Source organism: Salarias fasciatus, unplaced genomic scaffold, assembly GCF_902148845.1.
Source record: "Salarias fasciatus unplaced genomic scaffold, fSalaFa1.1, whole genome shotgun sequence".
NCBI lineage: Eukaryota > Metazoa > Chordata > Actinopteri > Blenniiformes > Blenniidae > Salarias > Salarias fasciatus.
This window is the reverse complement of record NW_021941398.1, coordinates 275,902-297,534: the sequence shown is the minus strand read 5'-3', so window position 1 is coordinate 297,534 and position 21,633 is coordinate 275,902. Positions and strand designations below refer to the sequence as shown.

The following is a 21,633-nucleotide window of genomic DNA, read 5'->3' as shown; positions in this document are numbered from 1 at the left end:
GATTATGAACCTGTGATCAGGGGTTATGGACCTGTGATCAGGGGTTATGGACCTGTGATCAGGGATTATGGACCTGTGATCAGGGATTATGAACCTGTGATCAGGGGTTATGGACCTGTGATCAGGGGTTATGGACCTGTGATCAGGGATTATGAACCTGTGATCAGGGATTATGAACCTGTGATCAGGGGTTATGGACCTGTGATCAGGGGTTATGGACCTGTGATCAGGGATTATGGACCTGTGATCAGGGGTTATGGACCTGTGATCAGGGGTTATGGACCTGTGATCAGGGATTATGGACCTGTGATCAGGGGTTATGAACCTGTGATCAGGGATTATGGACCTGTGATCAGGGATTATGGACCTGTGATCAGGGGTTATGGACCTGTGATCAGGGATTATGGACCTGTGATCAGGGATTATGAACCTGTGATCAGGGATTATGAACCTGTGATCAGGGGTTATGGACCTGTGATCAGGGGTTATGGACCTGTGATCAGGGGTTATGGACCTGTGATCAGGGATTATGGACCTGTGATCAGGGGTTATGAACCTGTGATCAGGGATTATGAACCTGTGATCAGGGATTATGAACCTGTGATCAGGGGTTATGGACCTGTGATCAGGGGTTATGGACCTGTGATCAGGGGTTATGGACCTGTGATCAGGGATTATGGACCTGTGATCAGGGGTTATGAACCTGTGATCAGGGATTATGGACCTGTGATCAGGGATTATGGACCTGTGATCAGGGGTTATGGACCTGTGATCAGGGATTATGGACCTGTGATCAGGGATTATGAACCTGTGATCAGGGGTTATGGACCTGTGATCAGGGGTTATGGACCTGTGATCAGGGGTTATGAACCTGTGATCAGGGGTTATGGACCTGTGATCAGGGATTATGGACCTGTGATCAGGGATTATGGACCTGTGATCAGGGATTATGGACCTGTGATCAGGGATTATGGACCTGTGATCAGGGATTATGAACCTGTGATCAGGGATTATGAACCTGTGATCAGGGATTATGAACCTGTGATCAGGGGTTATGGACCTGTGATCAGGGGTTATGGACCTGTGATCAGGGGTTATGGACCTGTGATCAGGGATTATGGACCTGTGATCAGGGGTTATGAACCTGTGATCAGGGATTATGGACCTGTGATCAGGGATTATGGACCTGTGATCAGGGGTTATGGACCTGTGATCAGGGATTATGGACCTGTGATCAGGGATTATGAACCTGTGATCAGGGGTTATGGACCTGTGATCAGGGGTTATGGACCTGTGATCAGGGGTTATGAACCTGTGATCAGGGGTTATGGACCTGTGATCAGGGATTATGGACCTGTGATCAGGGATTATGGACCTGTGATCAGGGATTATGGACCTGTGATCAGGGATTATGGACCTGTGATCAGGGGTTATGGACCTGTGATCAGGGATTATGAACCTGTGATCAGGGGTTATGAACCTGTGATCAGGGATTATGAACCTGTGATCAGGGATTATGGACCTGTGATCAGGGATTATGAACCTGTGATCAGGGATTATGAACCTGTGATCAGGGGTTATGGACCTGTGATCAGGGATTATGGACCTGTGATCAGGGATTATGGACCTGTGATCAGGGATTATGGACCTGTGATCAGGGATTATGGACCTGTGATCAGGGATTATGGACCTGTGATCAGGGGATTATGGACCTGTGATCAGGGATTATGGACCTGTGATCAGGGGTTATGGACCTGTGATCAGGGATTATGGACCTGTGATCAGGGATTATGGACCTGTGATCAGGGATTATGGACCTGTGATCAGGGGTTATGGACCTGTGATCAGGGATTATGGACCTGTGATCAGGGATTATGGACCTGTGATCAGGGGTTATGGACCTGTGATCAGGGGTTATGGACCTGTGATCAGGGATTATGGACCTGTGATCAGGGATTATGGACCTGTGATCAGGGATTATGGACCTGTGATCAGGGATTATGGACCTGTGATCAGGGGTTATGGACCTGTGATCAGGGGTTATGGACCTGTGATCAGGGGTTATGGACCTGTGATCAGGGGTTATGGACCTGTGATCAGGGATTATGGACCTGTGATCAGGGGTTATGGACCTGTGATCAGGGGTTATGGACCTGTGATCAGGGATTATGGACCTGTGATCAGGGGTTATGGACCTGTGATCAGGGATTATGGACCTGTGATCAGGGATTATGGACCTGTGATCAGGGGTTATGGACCTGTGATCAGGGGTTATGGACCTGTGATCAGGGGTTATGGACCTGTGATCAGGGATTATGGACCTGTGATCAGGGGTTATGGACCTGTGATCAGGGATTATAAACCTGTGACCCGGGGTTGTGAACCCGTTACGGAGCAGACCGGCGCTCCAGGCCTGTTTCTGTACTTGACAGCAGGGTTTGAGGCGCTGGCAGCAGCAGATGTGATTGTCTGGTTTTCCACGTGGTCGGTGTGTTTGGAGCCATTTCATTGCTCGGTTCACTCTGAATTCACACTCTGGTCCGGTCCGTCGCTCTGCAGGGGTGGGGGTCCGGCCACTGACCCTAAAGTGAGGCAGTGTTCAGAAGGCTCGCGGTCCGGACCACCGGAGCCCCCCGCCGCTCACACAGAGATCTCGTAGGTGGTGCCCCCGACACCCGTCACCTTCTTCACCCCGCCCCGCGCCCTGGGGGCGGGGCTCGGCGCCGCGTCCAGTTGAATGGTCCGTCTGATAAAGTGAGACGGAGAGGAGGGAGCGGAGCAAGAGGAGGAGGGGGGGAGGGGCTGACTGCCATTGGCTGGACCGAGAACGTTCCCCTGGACCGGCTCGTCACCCCTGAGAAACAGTCAGAGCAGCACGTCACCCCAAGGCTTCAACCACAGGAACAAACCAGCAGAGTGTGTGTGTGTGTGTGTGTGTGTGTGTGTGTGTGTGTGTGTGTGTGTGTGTGTGAGCAGGGTTTGTTGTGGAGCAGGTCAGTGTGGTTGAGGAGAGGGGTCAGCCTCGGGGTCATGTCTCGCTTTCAGTAGAGATGTTCCAGTGATTTAAATGAAATGACACTGACCCATCTTCCAGATTATTCTGTTAAGGATTAGTTTGTTCACATTTCTCTTGAAATTATTTCTTTGTCTTGAAAAGGAAAAGATTTAATGACACATCTAAACCCTAATCCAGTGGTACAAAGGTCAAAGGTAGACAACTATGCAGGGTGACTACCAGTGAAAATCTAATCAGTTTAACATCTTGCTGCAAGTTCCAGCCAGTCCCCTGTCCACTGTCCTCTCCTCTGTCCACTGTCCTCTGTCCAGGACGAGAGAGGACGAGAGCGGATGAGACAGGAGGAGCAGAGAGGAGAGAGGAGGAGAGAGAGAGAGGAGGAGAGAGAGAGAGGAGGAGAGAGGAGGAGCTCAGCTCTGGGGCTTCTGGAGTCTACAGGACAGTAAACGCTTGACAGACAAACAAGACGCCACATAAACGGAAAAGGAACTCACAAGAGATCTGGCAGGAGGAGGTGGAGAGAGGAGGAGCAGCAGGAGGAGGTGGAGAGAGGAGGAGCAGCAGGAGGAGGTGGAGAGAGGAGGAGCAGCAGGAGGAGCAGCAGGAGGAGGAGGAGGAGGAGGAGGAGAACAGTCCATCAGGCAGTCAGGTTTTCAGGCAGGTGGAGCAGTAAATAAATCATCCTGACAAAAGGTGAACAACATACTTACTTTGGGGCTTGGATTCCTCCTGCTCCTCCCCCCCCGCCTCCTCCTCCTCCTCCCCCCACCCCCGCCGCGTTGGCTGCAGCGGACGCCGACGCGTTGCGGACCAGCCGGTACTGCATCTCGGCGGCGGCGGCGCTGGAGTAGGAGAGCGACTTGCCGAGGGGAGGGGGGTGGGGGGAGCGAGGGGGGTGGGTGGTGGAGGAGGAGCCCAGGGGCGTGTCGGTGGAGCGGGTGCGGTAGGGGTAGGCGTGGTGGGGGGGTGCGTGGGGGGCGGCGAAGCGCGGGGGGCGGGAGGTGGAGGAGTGGTGGTGGTGGTGGTGATGGTGGTGGTGGTGGTGGTGGTGGTGTGGGGGAGGCGGGGCTGCAGAGGGGGGGGGTCCGGAGCCGTGACTGGCTTCTCCAAGCAGGTGTTCTCTCTCCGGGGGCGGCGGGGGGGAGGAGGAGGTGGAGGAGGAGGAGCGGTGGAGGAAGGGGTGGTGGTGGGAGGAGTGTCGGTGGTGAGGAGACTGCTGCGCTGTCGGGAAGGGGGGGCTGCGGCCCCCCCGCGGCGGGCGGCCGGGCCCTCCCGGCGGAGCCCTCGGCGCCGGCGGCGTCCGGCCCCTCCCCTCCGGTCAGCAGGCTGTCGCAGGACAGGCTGCCGTTGCGGGGGGGGTGGAGCGGCGGGGGGGTCTGGTTGGCCAGGCTCTTGAAGCTGGCCGACGTGGTCTCCGACAGGTGGGGGGTAGCGGCGGACGACCGGGACGCCGCTCCCGACAGGACCGCCGGGTCGGAAAAGGAGGGGTAGGAGCGGCCGCCCAGGGAGTACCCGGGGATCCCCCCTCCCCCTCCCCCCGCCTCCCGGCCCCCGCCCTCCCTCCTCTCCGCCAACCGGTCCAACGGCGCTTCCCTCCGGTCCAGGCTGGGCTGCGAGCGGAACCCCAGCTGCTGGCTGGACTGCAGGAGGGACGAGGTGGACGAGGACGAGTCCCTGGCACTGCCCACACTCTCGCCCCGACTCAGCTGCAGGGGGGGAGGGGGAGGGGACACACACCAAATGTCACATTTCAGTCATCAGCGGGAGGAGGAGCAGTCCTGGAGACTCCTCCTCCTCCTGCAGAGCCCCCCAACCAGGACAAACCACAAACAGGAAGTCGCTCAGTGTGACGAACACCCAGATCACACAGAACCACCACGACTCCAGACCCCCTCACAGCGTCCCACCGCCCAGCATATCCAGAAAACACCAGTTCCTCACTAACCCGGAACCAGAGGCGGCGAGGAGCCACTCTGGAACAGCAACACCCTTCATCCCTTCAGGACTTAGTCAGGGTCCACTTCAGGGACTCACAGCAGCCCTGCTGGATCCAGACCAGAGTCCACTTCAGGGACTCACAGCAGCCCTGCTGGATCCAGACCAGAGTCCACTTCAGGGACTCACAGCAGCCCTGCTGGATCCAGACCAGAGTCCACTTCAGGGACTCACAGCAGCCCTGCTGGATCCAGACCAGAGTCCACTTCAGGGACTCACAGCAGCCCTGCTGGATCCAGACCAGAGTCCACTTCAGGGACTCACAGCAGCCCTGCTGGATCCAGACCAGAGTCCACTTCAGGGACTTCCTGAAAGCCTGCTTCCTGTGGTCCGGTATGAACGGTCTCCTGAACTGATCTGGATCAAACAGAAGAACTCTGGTCCTCTTGAAAGTGTGGGTCTCAGTTCACTGGCTAGTGACAGGACGTGACGTGGAGCACAATGCATTTTGGGTAGTAAACAGACGAAGCCAGTGGCAGGAGTCAGCGGAGCTGGAAGTGTGTGGAGGTCAGAGGTCAGACGTGGAGGGGTGAGGAGGAGCAGGAGCTCACTGACAGCTAGCGGTTAGCCGCTAGCCGGCTGCGGGGGCGGGGCTTCCTCTCTCAGCCAGTTCTCTTTAGATCAGCAGCTCCGAGCGGATCAGCTGTTCTGGGTTTCTGTCCCGACCTCCAGTATCTGACGTGCGGCTCTCACAGCAGGGAGGAAGCAGCCAGCAGGGGATTGTGACTCGGGGGGTCTGGGGGGGTTAAAGGTGCAATAAGTAACATTACGTCACATAACACCCCCGCTTCTTCAGAGAGCGTCGCTCAGGGTGCCGGTTGGGAAGACTTTCATTCAGGCACTGTGCCGTCGCTGCTTTTTTGGCCACTTCGGGAACTCACATATGATCGGCTCAGGAAGCAGAAAGTGTGACGGTCTAGCCCCGCCTAATGAAGTTGTTCCAGCCCGGAATTCTCCTTTTGAAAGAAAAACTTGACAGAGACATTTATTGATGGAGACGACAGATGATTTCAAGGGAATATTTCATCGTTGACAGGTGAGAAATGAGAATGATTTCAATCAATGTTACAGTAAATTTCTTACTTAATACCTTTAAGATTAGTTAAAAGGAGAATCACACTGGGCATGGGGACTGGAGACAAACCGAGGAGACACGAGGGAGCGTTGGATGGACAGGGAGGAAGACATGGGCAGGAATACTGTGTGAAAGCAGAACATTTTCCACTCAGACCTGCATTTAATGCAGACATCAAGATCTGAGGAGGAAGGCAGCTGCTGCAGTCCTCCTCATCCTCAGACTGAGCCCACTGCTGCTCTGCTGCTGGACAACATGAAGGGTCCTCAGGATCTTCTCATAGCCCCACATAAAGGACGGGTCTCTGCTCTGGTCCTGTTCAATCCCAGTTCTTCATTGATCCTATCAATTGGAACCTCTTCCTCCAGAGCCTGGAACAGATGATCTGGCTTAAAGGGACAGCATTAAACTGGTTTGGATCATATGGATCCAGAGGCGGGGGGGCTGCAGGACCCAGGGACATCACCCTCTTCTCTCATGACTGTTTATCTGTGGTCTGGGACGGCCGGGTTGTGTAGAGTCCTGGAGGCTGCGGGAGGATACCGATGGATGACAGCAGAACCAGCAGCTGATCAGTCCTTAATGGAGCTGGGTAGACCACGTGACCGACACGCAATGCATGCTGGACGGGCAGGCCGGGACATGTAAACAATGAAATGGAACCCAATCACCAGCGAGCTGACTACGACAGAATTACAGCACACTGCCCAATTCAGTGATTTAAAAAACAGAAGGACGTCTGGACGGTAGAAAAAATATGTCCACAGAGAGAGAGAGAGAGGGAGAGAGAGAGAGAGAGAGAGAGAGAGAGAGAGAGAGAGAGAGAGAGAGAGAGAGCACTGCAGGACCCTGACAGAAAAGGAAGGAGGAAACTGTACAAAGTGTGAACGGAGTGGAGCCGTACGAGAACGCCGCCTGGACGAAGGACGCCAGCGTACCACCGAACTTTCAGCACACACACGTCTAAACTTAGTCTGAGTTGAGATCCCTGATCAACTGTTCAGTTTTCCTTTGACTGCTCTGTGCACTGCAACAGGACGCCAGAACATTTATTCCAGGATTCCTGAGAACAGCTTCCTTAGTCCATGGCTAACTGGCATATTTACACCACTACTGAAAAAGAAGTGTTGATCAATATGCGTCATCCCTGCTAGACAGATAGATAATCAATTAATTAATTAATTAATTAAATAGTCATGTAGAAAGTTCCCTCTAACACACCAAGAGCTTCTCCACTTCTGTATCTTTTCAGATGGTCAGTCTGTAACAGCAGCTGATTAACAAACAGACCAGGAACTTAAAAGTGGTTTGAAAAAGTTTGGGCAGCCCTGATCATTTTCAAGATTTTCCTTTATTGGTTGTTCAGATCAGCAATTTCAGTTAAATCCATCATACAGCAGACAAACACAGTGATGTTTGAGGAGTGACATGAAGTTTATAGGATTAACAGAAAGTGTGCAATAATTACTTAAACAAAAGCAGGCAGGTGCATAAATTTGGGCGCCACAACAGAAAAATGTCATCAATATTTAGGAGATCCTCCTTTTGCAGAAAGCTTCCGCCTCTCCTTGTGCAGAGTGCGCTGAATAGTTGAAGGATGCTCAGTGACGCCATCTGCAGCAGGATCATGGTGTAGGTCTGTGGAACCGGTCTGTGGAGCCGGTCTGTGGAGCCGGTCTGTGGAGCCGGTCTGTGGAGCCGGTCTGTGGAGCCGGTCTGTGCAGCCGGTCTGTGCAGCCGGTCTGTGCAGCCGGTCTGTGCAGCCGGTCTGTGCAGCCGGTCTGTGGAGCCGGTCTGTGGAGCCGGTCTGTGGAGCCGGTCTGTGGAGCCGGTCTGTGGAGCCGGTCTGTGGAGCCGGTCTGTGGGTCGAGTCTGACGGTTCTCACCATCCTTCACCTCTGCTGATCAGAGATTTTTGTCCGGGCCTTTACTACAGCTGTCCTGAGGTGGTCCATGTCCTCACTATGTTCCTCACAGTGGACCTGACAGCTTACACCTCTGAGCTAGCTTTATGTATCCTTGATGTTGATCAGTCTTTGTTTTCAGCTCAGAGCTGTTCTGAGGCTCCATGGTGCTGCTCTTCAGCCATGCTAAAAGGAGAACAGCTTCCAGCTGGCCTCCTGAAATACCCTTTCTCATGACTGGCTTCACCTGTGTATGGAGGTCAAGGGTCAATGAGCTTACCAAGCAAGCTTTGTGCTTGTGTGTGTGTAATTAGTGCTAAAGGTTCTCAAATCAATAAAACAACAAGGGTGCCCAAATTTATGCACCTGCTGCTTTTGTTTCAGTAATTACTGCACACTAGGGGCGACAGCAGCTCAGATGGTAGAGCGGGTCGTCTTATAACCGGAATGTTGGCGGTTCGATCCCCGCTCCCGCAGGTGTATAACTGTCGTTGTGTCCTTGGGCAAGACACTTCACCCACCTTGCCTAGTATGAAAGTTGTGAGAGTGAATGGTTGGTGGTGGTGGGAGGGGCCGATGGTGCAGACTGGCAGCCTCGCTTCCGTCAGTCTGCCCCAGGGCAGCTGTGGCTACAGCAGCAGCTTACCTCCACCCAGTGTGGAGAGACTGGATAATGCAATGTGAAGTGTCTTTGAGTGTCCAGGAAAGCGCTGTATAAAACCAATGCATTATTACACTTTGTTAATCCTATAAACTTTATTTCACTCCTCAAACATCACTGTGTTTGTCTGCTGTATGATGGATTTAACTGAAACTGCTGATCCCAACAACCAGTGATTCATAAAGGAGAATCTTAAAAATGATCAGGGGTGCCCCGACTGTTTCAAACCACTGTAAAAGTGAGTCCAAACCCGACATTTATTCTACCAGGAAACCCCCAACAGCAAAGCAGCCCCTCCTCCTCTAACAAAAGACGCTGCCAAACGAAAAGTCAGCAAATAAACCTGAAACGCTCCTCAATGTCCAAAGTCTCCTGAAAGGGATACGTCAACATTTTGGCAAATTGGCCCATTTAGCGCAATTCCTTAGTCCGTCTCCTCTCCAGTCCTCTGGTCCGTCTCCTCTCCAGTCCTCTGGTCCGTCTCCTCTCCAGCCCTCTGGTCCGTCTCCTCTCCAGTCCTCTGGTCCGTCTCCTCTCCAGTCCTCTGGTCCGTCTCCTCTCCAGTCCTCTGGTCCGTCTCCTCTCCAGTCCTCTGGTCCGTCTCCTCTCCAGTCCTCTGGTCCGTCTCCTCTCCAGTCCTCTGGTCCGTCTCCTCTCCAGTCCTCTGGTCCGTCTCCTCTCCAGTCCTCTGGTCCGTCTCCTCTCCAGTCCTCTGGTCCGTCTCCTCTCCAGGCCAGCAGCTCCGTGGAAAAGTAATCAGCGATTCCAAAAGGGAAACAAAGTTCTGATCCCCGAGACTCAGATCCCACTGGAAACAGTCCGCTGTTTCCTGATAGTAGCAGCAAACTGCCCGCACGGTGGCCTGCCTATCCCATGAGTCTTTGCGGCAGTGACGCCACACTTCCATCTAAAAATCAGAATTCAACAATATTTTGACCAGAATGTGTCCTGAATGGACCCGTCCCAGATGGACGCACAAATCACTAGAGATCACGGTGAAAAGGAGCCAAAACAAAAGAGTCAACAGTCCTGCAGAATGAAAACACAATCAAACACGATTCTGAGCAGAATGGACGCGTCCATCTACATCACATCTGGCTGGAACGTCTGTGAATCGCAGTAAAACTCGGTTCTCTTGTCCTGCAAGAATGAAATGAGAGGAACAGACTGTTATATTAACTCTCCTTTATCCACTCAGCTGCTCATTAGCACATCTGATCCACCAGTGATCATTCAGCAGCAGAACTCCTTTCACCACTGGGCGATGACCTGCAGCACACAGACCAGGCCGGCTGACGATGCCAGACAGCCCTGGACAAACAGAACCGGTGGCTGAGGCGGCTTCCTGCAGTCACGCTGCCAAGGCATCCGCCGTGTTGGTAAACCAACAATCACTAGCGCGGAAAGGGGGGTCTTGCCGGGGTTGCAGCGCCCCCGGTGGCGGCTGCAAGCCACAGCACCTTACACTAGCGTTGACTGTAAACTTAATTAAAAAAACCCGAAAAAAACTACAAAATTATAAAAAGTATGAGTGGAATGGATTACACAGAGCTGTGGGGATATGTGGAAAGATCTATTTTAAAAGAAAATAAATTTTAATTATTTATTGCGGAGACTCCTCCCTCACCCGGAAGCAGCTTCATCGCAATCAAACAACAACGATGGCGAACAGCAGCAGAGGAAAATATCGCATTTTTTTCACAGGCAATACTCCTACAAAACCAAAATCGAATGTTCCCGAGGATGACGAAGGTAAAAACTACAACATTGTGGCGGCTGAAACTGAAGTCACGTTAGCTAGCAGCTTAGCACAACCTGTCTCCTCAGAAGACAACCGACTGTTTTAACATCTTCAGCACCAAGGACAGCGCTTAGAAAGGCAGTGATTCACTGCTGTGAAAGTGTTTTCGTTCTCGTCTGCTCTTGTCATTTGGTGTCTTATGGAGACAAAAATGTAACAATGTGAATTTGTTAGAACTTCTTAATGTTTTTGTGTTGTATGATATGGCGATGCGCTGAGTGGCGATGCGCTATACAGCAGGGAAAAAATGCAATGACGTCACTCCTTCATTCAGTCACCAGCCCCTCTACTTAAAACACCTTACCACGCCTGCAAATAATCCCTCTGCATGAAATGGTTTGGTCCTGCCCACCAGATGAAGGTCAGACCCGCCTTAAAGCAGACCACACAGACCTCAGACGGGTCAGGGTTTCCAAGGTTTCCTTCACTGACTATATCCAAGAGCTAACATGGCGTTCCCATCGCCTCAGTGGGCAGTTCGTGGATCCCCCCACAGCGTTCTGAAATCCTGTTTTGGAGTTTCCAGCAGGATGTCTTTGTATTGAAGGCTGTAAACCCGATTTAAGTGTGATTGGTCCAGCCTGTCACATGACCACAGCTTGTGGACAGAGGAAGAGCTGTGATTGGCTGATTTATGCAAAGCTAACTGCTGAAATCAAATCAAGAGATGACTGATCTGAAAATCAGAGTCTGGTTAAGATGACTTGGTTGATGAAACCAGAGACGGAGACCAGAACCTGTTCTGGAACCAGGAGCTTAGGTATTTACTTACACTCACTATTTCAGTGGGTTCTAATGGGTTCTAATTAGGGATGGGTACCGAATTTCGGTAATTTTTTGGTACCGACCGAATTCCCGCTTAAGTACCGAGTATCGATTCACGGGAAATCCGTCGGTACCACATTTCGGTACCTGAACGCACCTTTTTTTTTTTTTTTGACCCTGAACACACCTTGACATTATGCATCGGCAATCGGCAAGAGCGGAGGACACGGTGACACGGTTACGTGGGTCCAAAATCTTCGGAGTATTTTGACTCGCAGACCGGGATCAAATATATAATGTACCGGGAGAGCGGACACGCACACGGGCCGTGAGAGCGGGCGTGGGGGGGGGGGGGGGGGGGGGGGGGGGGGGGGGGGGCGGCTGCTTGTGGCTGCCGGCCGGAATAGACCACACTGGCCTGTAACACACCGGCCGTTCGGGAAACCTCCCGATGGCCACCCCGCCCCTGTTCGGAGTTGTTCACAGGAGGAACAAGCCGCTTCTGCGGCTTCTGCTTCTGCGATGGTCGCTCCCGCTGCATGTCACTTCCTAAACAATGCTCTGCGCATGCGCGGCTCGAAACAAGAGCGCGCATCAGAGGCGGCGACTCGACATGATATGTCATCACGCAAAAGCGGTCCCACGTGGCGTTTGATTGGCATTATGACTGCCCAATCACGAGTTGGAACCATACAATTCTGATCCTCCAGTATACCTTTGAGTGTTTACTGTAGAGGGGCCTGGTGCTGCTAATGTGAAACATTTTATACAGTTATTTATTCTGAAAGTTGTTTGTTGCTGTATGGGCAGCAGGTGCAAATGTGAAACATTTCATACAGCTATTTATTTTGAGTCTATTTTTATTATGTTATTTATTATTGTTATTTATTTAACTTATTTACTTTATCCCCACACACATTTTTCTCAAGTTCTATGTTGGAGTTATTTCAGTTGATGCTATTGAAGCATAAATGTTGAAAATTCTGAAGTTTTGACTATTTTTTTTAAATATACAAAATAACTTTAATTACCAAATGCATACCCCCCCCCCCAAAAAAAAAAAAAAAAAAAGTATCGAAAACAGGTACCGAAAAATACCGGTATCGATTCGCAGGTACCAAGTATCGGTATCGTATCGATTCAGATGTGAAAGGTACCCATCCCTAGTTCTAATGGGTTCCAATGGGACGCAGGCTCTTTTTTAACCCAACATCATCGCCCCCTGCTGGAATTTGCCTGGAAATACAGCTTTACTGCCCTTCAGCAGTGGCTTCATGTTTCACCAGCAGAGGATGGTGCCTATTTTATTTCAGCCCAGTTCAGCTGGTGCCAGCCTGAAGTCAACTCCTGCTCTTCTCTGCCATCTCAGGTGTGCGGTGGTCTTCCCCTCTCTCCCTCGAACTTCACGTCCAATGCCGATACACTTAGAATCTGGTCTTGGGTTAGAGGACAGTCTGGGTGGCTGTCCCCCCCTAAAGCAATGCCTGCCTGTATCAATGATCTTATACCAGCTAAGACTGACCCACGCCTTACGTCACTGAAGAGGAGTGGCTTGTCTGGGTGACTCATGTGTTAATGTTTTGAACATTTGCGCTCTATATTCAGCTTCATTAGTTTTATTGAAACTTTCAATCCTGTGACTTCGCTAGAACCCATTCACCAGCATCCCCATGAGTCCTGAACGCCAGTGGCATAGATTGAGCACATGAGGCCAAAGGTCAAACCTCAACTGAGGAGTCCAAAGTAAAAAAGATCCATGCTGACTGGGAAACTGAATTACAATCAGCCTTTCTGTAGCTTTCTGGTGCTGTGAAAGGTTCTAACGGCACCAGCCTGTCTCCTATCCAGACTTCACTATAGCACACACACTCTCCAGAATAATTCCAGGCACGACAGATGAAAACTCTGCCAGACACTCCAGGCCTCTCACACCATTCATTACTGCTGATGTTTTTCTTTGATATTGATTTACGTCACTAAACTAAGAGGTCAATATTTTGGCGCGTTTGTTGCGGCGTAGCGTGATGACGCCAGCGTATCAGGAACGCTCCAGAAGAGGAGTGAAGAGCCATGGATTCAACAGTTTTCAGATCTGTTCACCCTGGGACCTGGTTTCAAAAATGTTCGGTTTCAGATCCACGGAGTGCTGAATTCGTGTGGATGACAGGGTGAACTGATCAAATATTTTTGAGTTTTGGCCTGGATCCGTCTTCGTGTGGATGGGGCCCGAGTGTTTCAGAAACTGCTGATCTGCTGGGATTTTCACTCAACCATCTCTAGGGTTTACAGAGAATGGTCCGGTGGAGAGAAAATATCCAGTGAGCAGCAGTTCTGTGGGCGAAAGTGCCTTGTGGATGCCAGAGGTCAGAGGTCAGAGGAGACTGGCCAGACTGGTTGGAGCTGATAGAAAGGCAGCAGTAACTCAAAGAACCACTCGTTACAGCCGAGGTCTGCAGATGAACATCTCTGAAGCAGAACCTGTGGAACCTGGAGGCAGACGGGCTCCAGCAGCAGAACCCCACACCGGGTTCCACTCCTGTCAGCTGAGACCAGGAACCTGAGGCTCACCCAGACAACAGCCCAGACTGGACAATAGAAGATTGGAAGAACGCTGCCTGCTCTGAAGAGTCTGGATTTCTGCTGGACATTGGGATGGTCGGGTCAGAATTTGGCATCATGGATCCATCCTGCCTGGTATCAGGGGTTCAGACTGGTGCTGCTGGTGGTGTAATGGTGTGGGGGTATTTTCCTGGCACTCTTTGGGCCCCTTAGTACCAACTGAACATGGTTGCAACGCCACAGCCGACCTGAGTCTTGCTGCTGACCATGTCCGTCCCTCTATGACCACAGTGGACCGTCTTCTGATGGCTGCTTCCAGCAGGAGAACGCACCGTGAATCATCTCAGACTGGGTTCTGGAACAGGACCATGAGGTCACTGGACTCAAACGGCCTCCAGTCACCAGATCTCCATCCTATAGACCTCTGGGATGTGGTGGAGCGGGAGATTGGCATCATGGATGTGCAGCCGACAAATCTGCAGCAACTGCAAGATGCTCTCATGTCAATATGGACCAAACTGTCTGAGGAATGATTCCAGAACCTTGTTGAATCTATACCACCGAGGATTAAGGCAGTTCTGAAGACAAAACGGGGTCCAATCCGGTACTAGCAAGGTGTTCCTAATAAAGTGGCCTGTGAGTGTATATATGTTTTAGAGTTCTGCAGGATCTACCAGAGGCCTGGGAGCTGGAGGGATCTGCAGGATCTACCAGAGTCCTGGGAGCTGGAGGGATTTGCAGGATCTACCAGAGTCCTGGGAGCTGGAGGGTTCTGCAGGATCTACCAGAGGCCTGGGAGCTGGAGGGATCTGCAGGATCTACCAGAGTCCTGGGAGCTGGAGGGATTTGCAGGATCTACCAGAGTCCTGGGAGCTGGAGGGTTCTGCAGGATCTACCAGAGTCCTGGGAGCTGGAGGGTTCTGCAGGATCTACCGGAGTCCTGGAGCTGGAGGGTTCTGCAGGATCTACCAGAGTCCTGGAGCTGGAGGGTTCTGCAGGATCTACCAGAGTCCTGGAGCTGGAGGGTTCTGCAGGATCTACCGGAGTCCTGGAGCTGGAGGGTTCTGCAGGATCTACCAGAGTCCTGGGAGCTGGAGGGTTCTGCAGGATCTACCGGAGTCCTGGAGCTGGAGGGTTCTGCAGGATCTACCAGAGTCCTGGAGCTGGAGGGTTCTGCAGGATCTACCGGAGTCCTGGAGCTGGAGGGTTCTGCAGGATCTACCGGAGTCCTGGAGCTGGAGGGTTCTGCAGGACCGTAGCTGTTCTAGCACTGCTCTTCTGGACAGAGATCTCAGATGTGGTCCTGGTCTTTCCTGGAGCCATCATCCAGCTGGGGGTTCCTGCCCCTACTGCCCCCAATCTAGACCAGAGATCAATTCCAATCTCGGCCGGCCACATTGGAAACAGTGTTTACTTGGTTTTATTACATAGATGATTTGTTTTCTCCTTCCACACATTTTCCAGCTTACTAGTATTGATTGTTTTGGGTTTTTTCCCCCACAATAAAAACATATTCTTGGGAGGAGTCACTGTTTCCAGAATACACCTGACTCCCTTTGGTGCTGTGACACGTCAGCCATCGGGGGCAGAGGTCACCATCAGATCTGCCAGCGGTCTTCAGGCCACACAGCGCTGGTGTACTGACGATGTCCAGTCACCGTTGGGACGGTGCTGTTCAGGATGAGAACGTTCTCCAAGCTGGAACACAGAACCGAGGCTCACGGCTTCACTGTGGGCCGAGCAGACCTGCTGAGGAGCGACGGACTGAAGCTCCACTGACATTATGTCCAGGCGACTATATATTCAATTTAGTTTATTTAATACAGGGACAGTGTACATTCATACACACTTGAAGGAAAATAAAATGTAAATGTTCCCAATTCTAGCTACCAAGCTAATTTCCATTGGTAGTCCCCTAGCTAAAATATAAAACAAACAGGTTAAAGGAAGAAAATACAAGTAGTATTAAAAAAAAAAAAAAAAAAAAAAAAAAAAAAAAAAGCAGGATGTCTACATATTACACAACCGGACCGTCCAGGACCAGCCCGGGCCGTCCTGGACCAGCCCGGACCGTCCTGGACCAGCCCGGACCGTCCAGGACCAGCCCGGGCCGTCCTGGACCAGCCCGGACCGTCCTGGACCAGCCCGGACCGTCCAGGACCAGCCCGGACCGTCCAGGACCAGCCCGGACCGTCCAGGACCAGCCCGGACCGTCCTGGACCAGCCCGGACCGTCCTGGACCAGCCCGGACCGTCCTGGACCAGCCCAGACCGTCCAGGAGCAGCCCGGACCGTCCTGGACTGTTCAAGACCAATCTGTATCGTGCTGCACCACCAAGCAGCCGCTGTGCAGACCAGGCCTCACTGCCTCCACATGGCTCGGGGCAGACGGGCAGTAGGTCGGTCACATGACCTCTGCTCTGAACTCTGATAGAGGAGCTTTCATGCTGTTATGAAGCTTTTTTAAAGTTCCCCTTGTAGGACCAATAAAGACAGGATTCATCCATTCATTCATTCACTGCTGTGTAGAATGGACACGTCCTCTGATGTGCTTCCCACAGTATTTCCCATCAGCCAACAGTGGAGGGAAGTTACAGGGAGAAGGGGACAAAACGCTTCCAGAATAATCACTTACTGACACAGAAAGTCACTGAGACCACAGCAACAAGTCCAACAGGGAACCGGACGGAAAAAAGGACATGCATTAGACAGAAATAAAAGAAAACATGGTTTGCTCAAAACACACAGCTCTCTGAGGGTGTGTGTGTGTGTGTGTGTGTGTGTGTGTGTTTACCTGGTTTGCGTAAGCATGAGTGAGAGCAGTGTGGTTCTTGCTGGGGCTGTAGGGGGGCCGGTACTTGTACATGGTGGGAGTGGGAGGGGCTTTATTCAGGAGGCCGCACTCTGCAGGAGGACCGACAGACAGCGTCAGAACCACAGGTGGCGCTACAGAGTCCGAGCTGCAGGCCTCACTCACCCTCGGTGTTTCCTCGGGTGATTCCAGGGTAACGAAGCTCTGGTTTAGGAGGAGGCGGCGGCTCGGCGTCACACGACTGACTCTCCATCATCTCCAGACTGGACTTGGACTGGACAGGAAGCACCACAGCCAGGAGTCAGACAGACATGCGAGTTTCACTTCGTCTTCCTGCCTCGCCAATAAGAGAAGAGACTGGCTGGCAGTGGCATGCCCCCCTGGACCGAAACACACACAGGACCACTGGACAAGCTTCACGTTAACACTACACACTTCTTAGACACCCTGCTGACGGTCTCTGTGGAAGGGTCCAGACCAGACCCAGCACCTGAAAGCAACACTGAGGCTCGAAGAACAGGAGGTCCAGAAGCTTCAGGAGGCCCAGGAGGTCCAGGAGGTCCAGGAGGTCCAGGAGGTCCAGGAGGTCCAAGCAGAGCAGGAGGTCTAGGCCACCCAGGGAATCAATGCGGTCCAGGATATCCAAGTGGTCCAGGAGGGCCAGGGGCCCTGTGACCCCGGGCTTCATTTATAAGACACGGCACACCTGCACATCTTCCTCTTTATAAACCTCAGTCCACCTGGACAGTGACAGGTAGACTGATCTCAAGCCCCGCCCCTGACACACCCACTTTCTACCATAAATGGTCGATGAAAAGTATCTACTGAATATTTCTGTCCCTCAGTGAGCTGATCGCAAGAACTGCACTATCAAACTCTAAGGTCACCTGGTCCAGGACCCGGGAAGAGGTCTGGACTGTGACTTAACCTGGTCCAGGACCCGGGAAGAGGTCTGGACTGTGACTTAACCTGGTCCAGGACCCGGGAAGAGGTCTGGACTGTGACTTAACCTGGTCCAGGACCCGGGAAGAGGTCTGGACTGTGACTTAACCTGGTCCAGGACCCGGGAAGAGGTCTGGACTGTGACTTAACCTGGTCCAGGACCCAGGAAGAGGTCTGGACTGTGACTTAACCTGGTCCAGGACCCAGGAAGAGGTCTGGACTGTGACTTAACCTGGTCCAGGACCCAGGAAGAGGTCTGGACTGTGACTTAACCTGGTCCAGGACCCGGGAAGAGGTCTGGACTGTGACTTAACCTGGTCCAGGACCCAGGAAGAGGTCTGGACTGTGAGGTCACCTAGTCCAGGACCAGGTGAGTGAAAACATTTCCAAATCCATTGGATGATAAACTTTTCACGGCTCTCCTTCACTTCAATATCTGTCTCATGAGTTTCCACCGTCTCCTACATGAGGTCTCTGGGCTGTATGCAGACCTGTACCCAGACCTGTACCCAGACCTGTATGAAGACCTGTACCCAGACCTGTACCCAGACCTGTACCCAGACCTGTATGAAGACCTGTACCCAGACCTGTACCCAGACCTGTACCCAGACCTGTACCCAGACCTGTATGAAGACCTGGACCCAGACCTGTACCCAGACCTGTATGAAGACCTGGACCCAGACCTGTGACCAGACCTATATGAAGACCTGGACCCAGACCTGTGACCAGACCTATATGAAGACCTGGACCCAGACCTGTGACCAGACCTATATGAAGACCTGGACCCAGACCTGGACCCAGACCTGGACCCAGACCTGGACCCAGCAGACTGGAATGGGGATGTGGTGAAAGGCTCCTCACCCTGTGCAGGTCTCCATGGATGCCGTTGTCCAGGATCTTGGCAGCCAGCTGAGCCTCAGTCAGCTGTGGCCGGAGGAAGGGAGGCTGCACACACACACTCTGCACACACTTCTTCCTGCCCAGATACCTGCACACAGCACACACACTCAGTGAGCTTGGCTGCGGCTTCCAGCTGGGTTTGTTGCTGCTGCTGAGAGAACAGACAGGAGGGAGTGTCCCGGCCTCATAACGGTCTCCTACACTCTCTGGTCACCCTTTAAAAGCTGCCGGGCTGATGTGACTGGAGGGGCTAGAACCATGCCGGATCGGCGTTCTGAGTGGAAACGTGAGGCAGATCATCGGCTCTTCGGTTTCCAGCCCTCGACGACAGTGTGATCACGAGCTTCAGTGTTCGGCAGCGCTCCGGGCTGACCCCGGATCTGTTGTGTCATCATCTACCTGCTCATCAGTCAGACGCTCCTGTCCAGGCGACAGCGTGCAGACTGTGGAACAACAGTCCTTCAGGGTGGACAGGTACATGGTGTCTGTTAGCGACCGTGCTAATGAATGAAGCAGTGCAGGAGCTAGCTTAGCAGCACGTTTTTAGCTTCGCTACCACATCACTCAGCTGTTGGCTTTAACTGATAGCCACCGGTGAACTAGCTAGTTTTGAGCGATTTGCTGATACGACCTCCACTCCTGAGAAGAGATGCTGAGATAGTGGACAGTCTCAGATATCACAGGATGATACTGGATCTCCTCAGATGCTGTGTGTCTCAGACGCAGGACAGACAGCCAATTCTCAATCTCTGTAAGAGTACTGGCGGCTCTGGGAGAATGAGTGAAAAGGATTGTGGGACATTGTTCCCGGAACTGATTTGATTTTTGAGGCTCTTTTCAGATCAGAAGTATCATCAAGCATTTCTAAGTCCGCCCAGTCGGCAGTACTGTATATGAATGAAACCGTGTATCCCTGGCTGTTTGCACTCCGATGTGGCGGCGGCCCTCCGGTTGCCAACTCCTGGGTCACGTGACTGCAGATACTCATGTACATGTACGGCATACAAAGCGATCCACGATGAATCCTGGTTTACCAGGGTCCTGGGTGGATTACGCAGCGTCCTGTGACATGAGCACAGAGTCTGTGGAGGAACTTCCAGTCTTCTCTCTGCAGCAGCAGCCTCAGCGCCGAGCAGAGAGTTTTTATCTGCTGATCTCTGCTCAAACAATGTCCAACATCTCCATGAGACGCTGCTCCCCCGGCCGGAGCATCGCCGTGCCGAGCGGCACGTCTCGGTGTGAGCTCTGCTCCATGCCGATGTTTTGAATTAACTGGTGCCCGTGTTAACTCGTGGCCAATAGCTGACTGAGACATGTCGTTGTTCTGGCGAACGTCGGCTATCGACAGTTCCAGTGAGTGTATACGTTTAAAGTCTTTTGTGAGTCTTACTTTAACATCTGCTGTTATCAGCAGGTGTTCACACAGACCTCCGCCATCATTTGTTAACACAGGAACCAGTTAATCCATAACACCGGCCGGGCGATGGCTCGTGTTCTGCTACTGAGCTCTTTGAACTCGCTGTTGCGAGATTTGCTTACCATCTCTCCTCTCCAGTGTTTGTTCTCTCGGGGTTTTTTATTAAAGTGTTTTTCAACCACCGTCGTTCTTCTGCTCGTTTTTGACTGTCCTGCTTCCTGTTTCCTGTCACGTCATCACATTGCTGCGTACGAAGAAACACATGGTGGAACAAATATTCCCCCGTTTAATCCGATCTGCTGTCAGGTGGCGTTTATATGAGACACGGAGTGGATTATGGATTGGTTTACACCACCTTGTACAATCGGCTCCGAAATACAATCCGCACCGAGTGAAGCGGATCCACTCGGTGTTTATACGACGCATTTACAATCCGCCCTACCAACAAGCAGATTACGCGGGGCCATGTAAACCTGCCTAGTGAATCCTGTTGTTGGATTTCTCCAGCTGAAATGACAATATGAAAGAATGTTCTACATGCTGATTTTCTAACGCGGATTGAAAACCATCTCACGGCAGTTCGTCTGTAACCTGAGGAAAGAGAGAAACACCTGGGGGCCTGAGAGCTGCACAGCACATGGGAGACGTTGTTCCAACAGCCGTCCGTGAAAGGATTCACTCCTCCTCTGAACTTCCCGGTCACCTGCAGACGACGAGAGGCAGGAAACCGTTATACACACTGTTATACACACCGTTATACACACCGTTATACACACCACACCGTTATACACACCACCGTCAGTCAGTGTCTTCTGAACGGCATCCCTCCCCTCACAGCCCATGCTCTATCGCCCTATCACTCTATCGCTCTATCGCCCTATCGCTCTGTCACTCTATCGCTCTGTCACTCTATCGCTCTATCGCTCTGTCGCTCTATCGCTCTGTCACTCTATCGCTCTATCACTCTATCGCTCTATCACTCTATCGCCCTGTCACTCTATCGCCCTGTCACTCTATCACTCTATCGCCTTACTGCTCTATCACTCTATCGCTCTATCACTCTATCGCCCTATCACCCTCTCGCTCTATCACTCTATCACTCTATCGCTCTATCACTCTATCGCCCTATCGCCCTCTCGCTCTATCACTCTATCACCCTCTCGCCCTGTCGCTCTATCACCCTATCGCTCTATCACTCTATCGCCCTCTCGCTCTATCACTCTATCACTCTATCGCCCTCTCGCCCTGTCGCTCTATCACTCTATCGCCCTCTCGCTCTATCACTCTATCGCTCTATCACTCTATCGCCCTCTCGCCCGGTCGCTCTATCACTCTATCGCCCGGTCGCTCTATCACTCTATCGCTCTATCACTCTATCGCCCTCTCGCCCCGGTCGCTCTATCACTCTATCGCCCTCTCGCTCTATCACTCTATCGCTCTATCACTCTATCGCCCTCTCGCCCGGTCGCTCTATCACTCTATCGCCCTCTCGCTCTATCGCCCTCTCGCTCTATCACTCTATCGCCCTCTCGCTCTATCACTCTATCACTCTATCGCCCTCTCGCCCTGTCGCTCTATCACTCTATCGCCCTGTCGCTCTATCACTCTATCGCTCTATCACTCTATCGCCCTCTCGCTCTATCACTCTATCGCCCTCTCGCCCTGTCGCTCTATCACTCTATCGCCCTCTCGCTCTATCACTCTATCGCTCTATCACTCTATCGCCCTCTCGCCCGGTCGCTCTATCACTCTATCGCCCTCTCGCTCTATCACTCTATCGCTCTATC

At 52.3% G+C, this 21,633-nt stretch overlaps 1 protein-coding gene across 1 annotated transcript in view; it reads right to left on the bottom strand.

Moving 5' to 3' along the window:
• Nucleotides 1-2,243: 2,243 nt before the first annotated feature.
• zdhhc5a (zDHHC palmitoyltransferase 5a) overlaps nucleotides 2,244-21,633 on the bottom strand; it is a 31,634-nt gene continuing 12,244 nt past the window's right edge. The window contains 7 exon segments of the mRNA XM_030087732.1: nucleotides 2,244-2,854; nucleotides 3,727-4,265; nucleotides 4,267-4,722; nucleotides 16,570-16,679; nucleotides 16,753-16,861; nucleotides 18,391-18,517; nucleotides 20,458-20,549. Coding sequence (XP_029943592.1) covers nucleotides 2,641-2,854; nucleotides 3,727-4,265; nucleotides 4,267-4,722; nucleotides 16,570-16,679; nucleotides 16,753-16,861; nucleotides 18,391-18,517; nucleotides 20,458-20,549 — 1,647 coding nt within the window. The 3' untranslated portion in view covers nucleotides 2,244-2,640.